This window comes from Strix aluco, chromosome 8 (assembly GCF_031877795.1).
Source record: "Strix aluco isolate bStrAlu1 chromosome 8, bStrAlu1.hap1, whole genome shotgun sequence".
NCBI lineage: Eukaryota > Metazoa > Chordata > Aves > Strigiformes > Strigidae > Strix > Strix aluco.
In genome coordinates, this window is record NC_133938.1 from 32102222 (window position 1) to 32113408 (window position 11187).

General features: G+C 42.9%; 2 protein-coding genes across 3 annotated transcripts in view; one reads left to right on the forward strand and one right to left on the reverse strand.

Annotated features, from left to right (window-relative positions):
• TNN (tenascin N) overlaps nucleotides 1–5206 on the reverse strand; it is a 29894-nt gene extending 24688 nt beyond the window's left edge. Inside the window, exon 1 of the mRNA XM_074831692.1 lies at nucleotides 5108–5206. The gene's annotated coding sequence lies outside the window, so the exon portion shown is untranslated. The remainder of the gene's footprint in view (nucleotides 1–5107) is intronic.
• A 2675-nt stretch (nucleotides 5207–7881) lies between these two features.
• On the forward strand, nucleotides 7882–11132 carry MRPS14 (mitochondrial ribosomal protein S14). 2 transcript variants are annotated; one of them, XM_074833060.1, is made up of 4 exons: nucleotides 7882–8018; nucleotides 8456–8614; nucleotides 10636–10700; nucleotides 10908–11132. In XM_074833060.1, the coding sequence occupies exons 1-4, from the start codon at nucleotides 7974–7976 to the stop codon at nucleotides 10930–10932; spliced, it is 294 nt and encodes a 97-aa protein (XP_074689161.1). In that variant the 5' UTR covers nucleotides 7882–7973; the 3' UTR covers nucleotides 10933–11132. The 2 variants fall into 2 exon arrangements, with proteins under 2 accessions (XP_074689161.1, XP_074689160.1); XM_074833059.1 differs by having other exon boundaries at nucleotides 7883–8018; nucleotides 10636–11132.
• The last annotated feature ends 55 nt before the right edge of the window (nucleotides 11133–11187 follow it).

An 11187-nucleotide genomic window follows, 5' to 3' on the forward strand; every position in this document is an offset into this window, starting at 1 on the left:
ACCTGGCTTCACATGTGTTGTTGATTACATCTCACAAAACCCTCACTTTGGGTGCAACTGTCCTGACAGAGCTGAACCTGCTGTTTTCAGCTTCAAGGTCTCATGTTGATGATTTTTGATTTAGTCCACCACTTTAAAAAGGCCCTTTAGATTTAAATTACCAGGTCTTCACCACTGGACTCAAATGATACATAAAATCAAAACCATCCTCTTCTTTTAGTATAGCACATTGTTAACTGGATTGGGGAGAATTTAAAAATTTCCTCCATTTAAAACCAATGCATTGGCATTTTGTGTCCCTGAATACTTGATTCACTTGAGGGATTTCAAGCTTATTTTGCTTTGACTCAGTTTTCTGATTTGTTATCTCAGCATTGGCAAGGTTCATTTAGAAGCTACTAGAGCAAATCTGTTAACACATGGAGAGAGAGGATGTGCTGTAAACCCATTTGCTTTCCTGTAGTTTTATTTCAAAAGGCTTCCTTCTTTCCTACACTGCATAAATAGGTAAAGCTTGTTTTCAGGCTGATTAAGTCTCAAAATTAAGACTTAAAAATAAATAAATATTCCTGTTTAACTGCATTGACATTTAGAGGTCAAAACCAAACATTTGAAGTATTCAGGTAAAGTCTTCAACAGAAACAAGACTGTTTGCTGTAAAAGTTTTGTGCTGTAAACCAAGCAAGAATTTTGGACTTAAGAAATGAACACCTCATAGACAAGAATAACAGGAAGGAAGAAACTGAGCAAACATGGGCGGAAGGATAAAATGTAAAGTTAGCAACCTAAATTTATCAGTTGGCTTATTCAACGTTACAAACTAAATTTTGGCATTAATGGTAGATGTCAATCTGTACAGGAGGTGATACATACTTGGTTAAATCCTTAGAATTTCATATCACAGGATGCAAATACAAAATGCCACCATATGTGACTTACTAAGCAGTCATGTTATTCATTGCACAAGTAGAAGAGAAAAACATTATTTAAGCGCTAAATTAGGTAGTGCGATAACTAGAAAGCATTTGGCCAACATGTATCCATAGTAACAGCACATCTGAACCCAGATAATAGTGCTGCCCCAGATAATACTCTCGGAAGTAACTGAGGACTCCACTCCTAAAGAATCATACTAAGTTTTCAGCTCCTCTGCTATTTCCATTATAATGACATTTCTGAAAGTCATAGAATCCTGAGCTATGATGAAAATCAACTGTTTCTGTGAAACATCCTTGTACCTCCTAAATGTCTGCCAAAACTTTGGAAATATCCCTACTATTAGACTCCTGCCCTACCATTGGCAGCACAGCTACAGGAAGGTGTCCTTCATGCTCAGAAACATGAGGCTTTGGTTGCTAAAAAACAGACAAAAAAGCACCACCATTGGAAATACATATTATACCTACCTATATTGCAGGCCACTTTAGTGCATCTCTCCAAGCAAAATCATCACTGACATCAACCAAAATAGGGTGTGGAATTCAAGATTCAGTCTACAATTCTTTATCTTATATGAATAATATAAAATAAGGGAATTATCTCTGCTTGTCTGCTGCTTATTCCCAAGTACCAATTTGTTTGGCTGGGTTTTTTCCCCCTCCACTCAGCACTTCTCTTACAGTAAGAAGGGGGGGGTGGGGGGGAAGAATGTTGCTCTGCAAAGGCAGGGCTTCTTCCCTATCTCCATCTCCTGAGGTTTTGCAGGTACCTCCCAAAGATGCACTTTTCCCACCCTGACCCAGCTGCTATTCTGCTTCCCAAGACTCCTCTCCCTGAAAGGGCCACAGAAACTAACTATACTTTTCTTTTTCTGCTGTGCAGACTTCTGAAATAAATCAAGTCATAAGAGATTGCTTCAAAGCTCTGAACAAATGTAAGGTCTAAATTCTACAGATTCTCACCATAGACCATTGCAGGGAACCCCAAAAGCTTTGTTTTATGGGGTTGATTTCCAAACCCCTGGAGATGAGTTCCCCAAACCACCCCACCAGCCCAGAGACACACATGCACAAAATCCCTTTGCTCAGCAGCAAGTGCTGAATAGCATTCTGGGTTGTAACATGATGTCATTACTAATTAGGGCTTCATGGGAACCACAAATTGATTTCAGATTTTCCTGGGCTTAGAGATCATTTTGGAGGAAAAAGCCCTGAACATAAGCATTTCTGTCAAGCATAATGAAAGAGGACAACTTTTTTGGCTTCCTCATCATGTAATAAAGAGATTTTCCCCTGCTGTTAAAAAGTGGGTTTAACTGATTCTTCGTGGAGAATATCATGTCATACATATAACTGGCAATAATAGCAGATTAGGGAAAGGACTAATCTAGGAAAGAATGCCTAACAGATCTACTAGGCACGAAGATTCTCCTAAGGAGAGGAGTGGAAGAAGCCCTGCTCACATCTTTCCAACCTTTGCAGAGGAAAGCATGGGATGATCAAACCTGGAGAGAACCTACAGTATTAATGTGAAAGACTCCAATAATCTAACTCTGTAAGTCTTTTTTTCCATCCTACAGGACAGTGCTTGAAGATTCAGGGTACAGGCCTTTGCAGTATTGTCTTCTGCTAGCACCCAGACAGCCACAGGAGATGCATGTCTGGAAGCTGCTTCAGTCAAGGCAAGAGCTGATAAAGACATGGATGTAGATGCTTAGCAGGGTGCCACTCAGGGGATGTGGAGATGGGATTGAGGATGGGAAGGGGGACTTGCAGTCACAGGAAGAAGGAAATGCAGATCTAGGACACTCCCAAGGCTGCAGAAAAGGAAGAGAGAGAGAATTATAAGATCAAAGACTGAGAAAATGGGGCAGCACCGCCTATGTATGTATCCAAGCAGCAAGAGTTATACAACACAACACCAGAAGCAATATACATTTAAGTTGAAGAAAAGTAGCCAGAAAAAAAGGAGATGCCGTGAAAGGAGCCATGGGCTGAGACTTGAGCTTTCTAAGTACCAAAGGAAAAGTACATTGTGCAATTTTTCAAGCCCAGCATTTTACACACTAGGGCTAGAACAGAAGCTGCCAAGTTGTACTGCAGTACTAGAGACATGAGAGTTGACAGTTTCCTAACTGCCAAGTTGGAAAATTGGCATGTTTAACCATCCTAAAGCTAGGGGACGTTTCTTGAGGAACACAAGAAGAATAACAAATATTAGAAGACATGTCAGAAAATCCTTAGCAAGTTCACAGAAGTGTTGCTGATATCTAAACCACCATCAGTTACTTGAATAACTCTTAAGAAGAGCAGCAACAGACCTCTCTGACCAACACTAGGAAGGCTCAGGAGACACAAGCATTACCAGTGATGGATATTTACCACGTGCTGTGCCCTCAAATGGATGTTGACTGTAGAATGCTGTACAGCTTAAATCATGGAGAGGACAGTGCGGGAGCAGGGGAGTGCGTGGCAGCAGCCTGTGGAGAGAAGCAAATGCACCTGCAGAGGCCCATGGCAAAGCTGTGTTCTTAGATAGAGAAGCAGATGTAGCAGCACAGAAGTTGATAAACCAGCTCATCTCTGAGTAAGTGGGAATACAGTTGTGCTGCTTACATCTTGCAACGCTTTTAGCAATAAAGAATGACACGTCAGTAACACCAAAGAGCAGAGCTCAGTCATAGGGGCTACTATTTTTTGTTTTGGCAGTCTGACAAAAATGAAGGGAGGGTCAAAATATGCACAAAACGGCGATACTAAGTTGCTAAAAAGCCTAGACCATTTTCATTCTGCTTTACATATTTTTCTTGGTGAAGCATTCGGCTGAGACAAGCCACTAATTTTACAGACTTTCCATAAGTGTAATTTAGCTTAACCAATGGGATTGTCTTTATTTTCCATAGTGAAACTGTTTTGCTGTTCCAAACCTCATCTGCTTTAGAAAGCTCTGCATCAGATTTTTTCTCTGGCATTGGTGGCATATAAAATACATCTGGGGGCTTCCAAAGGAATCATTAAATGCAACTGCTGTAATAAGCTAGCCAGCCTTCTGTTTTCAATATTATGCAATCACGAACCATTAATTTAGCAAGATTGTTTCTTCTGCTAGTATCTACATTTTTTACTTCCAGACTGAATGAACCTTACCTAACATACAGAGGTTTGGGATGATTTGAAATAACGAATAGAAAAACAGAATTCTAATCATCCAGTTAGATAATGTGCTTCTAGATTTACCCTTATATTTACCTTTTATTTTATGGTAATTCTTCTGCAAAGTCCGATAAGCAAGGTGTACAGTTTATACGTGAATAAGAGATTGCTTCTGAAATCCTACATACTCATTAGAAAGTACAGAGAGCCTTAAGAGTATTTGCACATTTGCTAGTTAGCATAAATATGCATTTTGTAACAAATGACCTAGCTCCTTTCTGTTAAATCGTTTCCAGTTTAAGTCAGTCAGTGTTTCCTGAAGCAAATCTTGGTTCTGTTTTCTGTATAGCTCATTTTGTAACTCCTTGTTATTTGATCAATTTCATTTATCCATTGAATGCTATTTTTATTATAACTAGCATAACCAATAAGGTAGTTTTATTGTGGAACTAGTGATACATTTTATGTCGTAAAAAACTTCTGGCTTCCACCACCGAGTCTGTGAAAAGGTGCACTAGAACGCATAGGAAAGGACTTTGGATAAGAAAATACTGAACGATTACTGAGAGTTTGTTGCAATTATGTGTGATCAAATTCCAGCATGATCTCACAACAAAAGAAAGGGCTTTTAAAACAACTATTGTCACACAGAAATCAGAGCCTAAAATGGAAATTACTAGGAACAAGTATTCCAAAACAATTACCTTCTGGGTTAAACCCTAGCTCCATTAAAGCCAAAGGCAAAATTCCCATTTACTTTAGCAGATACGTGGTTTCATATGGTTACAGGAGACAACCTGCGAAAGCTTAAGCCATTCAAAATAGAGAGACATTAAATACTACTATACATTTTGCAATAATAATTCATGCCCATAATACAGGATTATTTATGCTTGTGTAAGGTTTCAAAGCCTTGGAGAGCATCTGCTACAGGAAGTCAGAGAAAAATTGGCTGGGTTTTTCATTCAGAACAAACAACAAGAATCTCAGAAGGAATAAAAATACTTTTCTCTTACCTTTCAAGTACTTTCAGTTCTCTTGTTCAGAACCCTTCCAACGCAGCCACCACTTGCAAAGGTAATTTGAGCAAGCTGAAAGGTCACCAAATCCTGTCTTCTTCCCCCTCCAGCTGCAAACCAGCAGCAGTCCCTGCGATGAATTTAAGTCTCATAGACCAGATGAAAGGAACCAATAAAGGCCTCGGGGTGTTGCCCTCCCACAAACCACCTAAGGCGCGTGCTAGTCTGGGGAGCGATTCCCCTACTCAGTATCAGTCTTGCACACCAGCAGAAAGAACCATTCCCTATTCATTTTATGTCTAGTCAAAAGCCAGAAAGCCTTTCCAACCCTGTAAATCGCAGCAAACATCCCAGAATTATCAACCAAGACCCATGTATTGATGAGCACATTTGCAGTATTAATGATGTGAAATTCAGGTGGAGTAACACAGAAAGCAAAAATAAAACACCTTTTAAAACCAGCAGTAGTTAAACACAACACTGCACTTATCTAGCACAATACTTTAAAAAAAAAAAAAAAAAAAAACCAACTTCAAGAACTTAAAGGAAAGCAAATTATGCACTGTAGGCATTGTTAAGGTATCCACATGATTCTTTTAACCATGTGCATTATTGAGCCCAGTTTTTAGCTAACAAACTGCCTCAGATTCTAACTAGTTGCTTTGCTTTATTGCAGCCAGAAGCTGTGTGGAGGGAGCTTAAAGACAGCAGCAGCCTAAGGGCTACCAACATAACACCATTAGCCCTTGCCAATCTCAGTCACCACAACAGTGGGGTGAAATCAAATACAGCATGCTTACTGCACTCAACTCTGCAAACACCACTCACTCACACTGGAGCTCCATAATTTATCACTTAGTTTGTATTTTTTAAAGCTGTAAGCACCAAACACAGTCCTGGACAACCCTGTTACAGAAAGGGAAAGATAGTGCTGCAAGGCAACATGCATGGTCCCACCTCCACAGCTGATTACACAGGTGATGCTACTGAGCAAGGGAGGGATTCAGACCTGACTGAAAAAAATAGTTCTCCTTCCCACACTCACTAGTTCCTCATTCAGCTGGACCATCCAACAAACACAGAGAGACCAAGTTCCCTAGAATAAAATATTGTAGAAACAAATGCATGCTCTAACATCCAAATCCCCTTTGGATCACATCAGCTGCTTCCTTTATTTGCTCTGCTGATATTCTACAGATTGCTTTTATCAGCTGGAAAGCTGAAAAAACAGCAAGTTATACACAATAGCATCAGGGAACAAAGCTTGAACTTCTCTCTCAGCAAACACCAGATACCTACTTCCAAGCCAGTCGTGCACTAACACACCACATCACCAGGAAGCACAGTCACAAACAGCCTGAGTTTCAAACTGGATGCTCACAGAAAGGTTGCAGCCCACAGGCTGTGCAGGCTGAGCCTTTCTGCTGCTGCAGTTTCCCTCTGCAGACAGACCCTCACACAAGTTTAAAAGCAGCCTTTTGGCTTCTCAGAGTATGAAGGGAGCACAGAGAGATGGGAAATGAGGCCAGTGACAAGCATCTCACCTCTCCATGGCTAATGAGACCCATCTAAAGCAAGAAGTGAAAATAGCTACCCCTCCGTGCCACTTTAATGCTCTAACAGGTATTACAGTGGTTTCAGCTTGGCACATCCACAGGACAAAAACTTTCAGGGTAGGTAACACCTGGGTTGGCAAGGCAGCCAGAAACTGAATAGACTGTGGAGAATTAACCACTTCATCAGCACCAAAAATGACCTCTTTCCACTGATCACCATCAGCCTAGGTGGGTAACTTACTGTGGAAGCTGATGCTGCTGACTGCAGCATGGATAATAAAATCTGACTGCAGTAGCCTGCCAGTCCAGCCACTTCTTACAGATCACACCTACATACTTCAGGACCGGTATAATATAGCAGGCACCTAAGTAAAACACCTGGCACACAGACAAGTAGCGTGACAGACTGAGAGAGTCCATCTTCTCGCATGACTTTTTGCATGTAGCTAACAAGCTGATATGAACAGAAAATTTAATCAAAATTATTAATTCAACATCAAAAATGTAATGGATGTTTTCCCTGAAATCAGGACATAGACTTATTTTAAACACTGCCTAAGTGAAGTCCCAGGCGGTAGGACAGTTTCTCTCACCAACAGGGCAGCTAAGAACAACAGAAGCAGAATTTCCCATATATTTTTCATTCTTCAGGATTATTATTATTCAATTTTGTCTGTAAAATACTGTAACTTACCCAGAATTCATGAGTTAAAAAAATGCAAAACACTGATAGAGATTTTGGAATAGTCCTAGGCAATAAGCAAGCAAAGAAACTCTTAAGAAACAAAACTAAAAGTGCACTTAGGAAAGCAGCTGGCAAATAACCTAATAAATACACAGCAATGACCAGCATACAGGACAAATGTGCTTTTCTGGCCAGAGACCCCACAACGCACTGTGATGTCTCTGCATCACATTTTCCTGGTGGGACTCTTTTCCCTGTCATTTTTACACACTTTCCTCTTCAACCTCGGACGCTTTTGGTCCGCCCAAAGTCGGATCCTGAGGTTTCTGTGGGAGGTACCAGCCCCCTCTAATGACGGCCGGTGCCAGCGAGGCTCGACATCAGCACCGCGATATACAGCACGACGCTCTAAAGCGGTTTGGGTTCTTCTTTTTTTTTTTTTTTTTTTCTTCCTCCCCCCGCAAAGGCACTAGAAATACAGTTTCACTGCAGAAGGACGCACGGGAGAGCGAAGGCCCGACGGCGGGGCAGGCGCTGTCAGCCCCACACCCCACAGCGGCGGCAGCCCCCTTCCCGCCCGGCCTAAGGCGCATGCGCGGCGCCGCCGCTGCGCACCGACAAGATGGCGGCCTCCATGTTAGGCTGGGCGCTGCGGGCCGCTCGGCAGGTCAGCCCGGCTGGTCAGCTCTGTTCCCTCCCTCTCCTTCCCCTGCGGGCCCTGTCCCGCCCGGCTGAAGCGCCGGGCAGCGGGCAGGGCCCGGCGAGGGTGCTGGGGGGCTGTCAGAGCGCTGGGGGCGGCTGGCTCGGCCCCGGCCCCGCGTCGGTCCCAGCCTGGGTTAGGCCGCGGGGTTCGGCGGCGGCGGCGGGAGCAGCGCGGGTGCGGGCGTAACTTCGGGTTGTTGGCGTCGCCGGTATCGTAAATTCTTTGAGGATTTCCGTGAACTAAACTGGATTGCATGCCATCATTCTGTGGCAGGAGCTGCACTGCAAGGAAGTAACTTGAAAAAGTCTGACAAAGAGACGTTTATGGGAACAATTCATACTTAAATTGAGCAAACTGTATGTGCAGCAGGTGGCTATTATAAACTTTATTTTTTTAACTAGGTTCTCCCCTCACCCTGCACAAGGCAAGTGCGGAGCTACTACGTGGACTGGAGGATGCTGCGGGACGTCAAGAGAAGGAAACTGGCGTACGAGTACGCGGACGAGAGGCTGCGGATCAACGCCATCCGGAAGAACACCATCCTTCCCAAGGAGCTGCAGGTACCGGGCCGCCGCCCCGTAGCTGTGCCCCAGCCACGGGCCCTCGCCTGGCTCCCGCTGACGTGACCCGCAGCAGCCGCTTCGCAGGCCTGAGCGGCTGTGCCGGGTCACCATCGCTTGCGTTTCCCTAACCCACGAGCCCAGAATCACACCATATTGCGTAGTTGCTGCTGGTGCCCACGTGTCTTCAGAGCCTCTGCCTTTCGGGGGTGTATTCATCAGACTAGAGGTTGTGTGTGGTTGGGTTTTGGTTATTTTTTAAACCAGTGCTTCTCATGTAAGCAGTATATATAACACCACATACACCGAAGTCTGATTTTTTTTTTTTTCCCCCCTCACATCTGTCACTAACATTCAAAAAGCTGGTTTCCTTATTTTTGATGATATAGGATATTATATGGTTACTTATAGTTTCCTAAATAAACTTTAGATTTTTTTGCTTATTTAAAAACCTGGAAGCTGGATCCAGCCAAAACCACCAATTTGTTCAATTAGAAATACTTAATTTTATTCCTGGCCTGAGCTACAAGCATGTAAAAGCTACATCAGATCTGGGCGTTAGATCTGCTCTTAAAAATGCACATATTCAGTACCCTGCTCTCAGCCTTCCTTACTAAGCGTTAAAAACATTTGCAAGTATCAGAAATATTCCTGTATGTATTTGATCTGGCCATGCCTAGTTGTGGTGAGATCCTTTCACACTTAAACATCCTGGCAGAGAAGTCTGCTTTTATATGTTGACTTTACCATTCTCTTGGCAAGTCTAGTCCATGTTGGATGTCCTTACAGAACAAACAAACAAACCAAAACAGAGACGGCAGCTGGCTTTGCTTTTGGTATTCCTCAGCTGCTTTTGTCACCTTTTGAAGTCACTAAATCATAGCAGCAGTTAGAATGAAGAAGACGACATTGAGAAAGTAACTTTTTCCTCCCATACAAAATGCTGTTTGGGCTCCAAATTTAAAAAGTTATGAGTTTTCTCTGAAAGCATAGGCTACTTTCTGAATAAAATCTTAGAAATTAAATAGGTCAAAAAAGTAGTGCAAGTGTTTGGCTGTACTAGGTGAAGTGTATAGCTATATACACAGGTAAGATGCACAACTGGACAAAACCAGTAACGGAAATATGTTCTGAAGACAAGAAGTCCCACTGACCTTGGTGTTACTGAAGTTGAAAGTCACATTGCCGTCTTGATACCACCTTCCTTCGAAGGCCAACATCCGTTTAGAAGATAGCCTTACACTACTGCTTTTCAGCACTCCTGCAACATAATGGGAGTTTTTGTAGCCCAGCCTCAGACCTTCCTTTTACCTCCCAACTGTGATTTCTTACCATGACTGAACACAGGATTCTTCGGGCCCTTCTGTCCTTCAGAAAATAGCATATTAAGAATGCTGCAATCAGGGACACTTACTTAGCCTCAAGCAACTTCCTTTAGGCTGCATCTCCTTGCTGAGCTCACTTGTCCTTCTGATGTTTCAATTGCTGCTATGTGGTGCTTCTGAAAACTGTTGAGCTCTTACTGTACATAGAAAGACCTTCTCATTAGAACAGAGACACTTTGACTTGTCTTCCTCTGCCTGTATCTCCTTCCAAAGTATACTATGAGATTCCTTTTACTGACATCAAACTGTATTACCTGGCAAGGCAGTTAATAAGGAACATAATATTTAACTTCAGCTTATTTTAAAGGAGTAGCCCACTGTGCAACATGGACAACACCAAGCAGATTTTTGACTAATGAGAATTACTGGCATGAGGTTGTTCAGTCTGTATAGTAAGGTTAACTTTGGGGTCTCCATGTGGATCATTTTACATTTGCTGTTGGGATACCCAGAAAGAAAGGCCCAAGTGAGGAAGACGGGCGTGAGTTCCTTATCAAATAGCAAAGCATCCTCCTGAGGCGGTAGAGGAGATTGTGGTGGTACCTGCTCTACAGCTAGATTTTGAGGTCTGGCAATAAGCCCCCTCAAAATCCTGGGGAACACAGGTAAACTCTAGGCTGTGATCTTCTGTTTTAGGAAGTGGCTGATAAAGAGATTGCTGACTTGCCCCGGGACAGCTGCCCTGTGAGGATCCGAAATAGGTGTGTCCTGACATCCCGCCCTCGGGGGGTGAAGCGGCGCTGGAGGCTCAGCAGAATTGTTTTCCGCCATTTTGCTGACCATGCTCAGATGTCTGGGGTACAGAGGGCTATGTGGTAGATCACCACATGGATATACATTCAGGCAGAAAACGGGAAGCAGGCTCCACTTGTGTGTTTGAGTAATTAAAGCATGACTGTCCTGTTCAGGAGTCCAGCATTAATATCAAACTAATGAGGAAAGGATGAGAAGCCATGCCGATTCATTAAACTCACTGGATTGCAGTTGGTATCAGGTGACAAGAAGCAGCATATCTGCACTGAACTGGTCTGTATGAGAGGCGGTTTTATTCTGAGGAAAAAAAGTTGACTGTTGCAGAACTAAGCTGAGATTTGTGATACGGGCAACATTAGAAATAAAGACATACAGCACAAGGCTTGTTTAAGCAGTTTTTTTTGCCACCGTACGGTACGTTCACCATGGTAATTC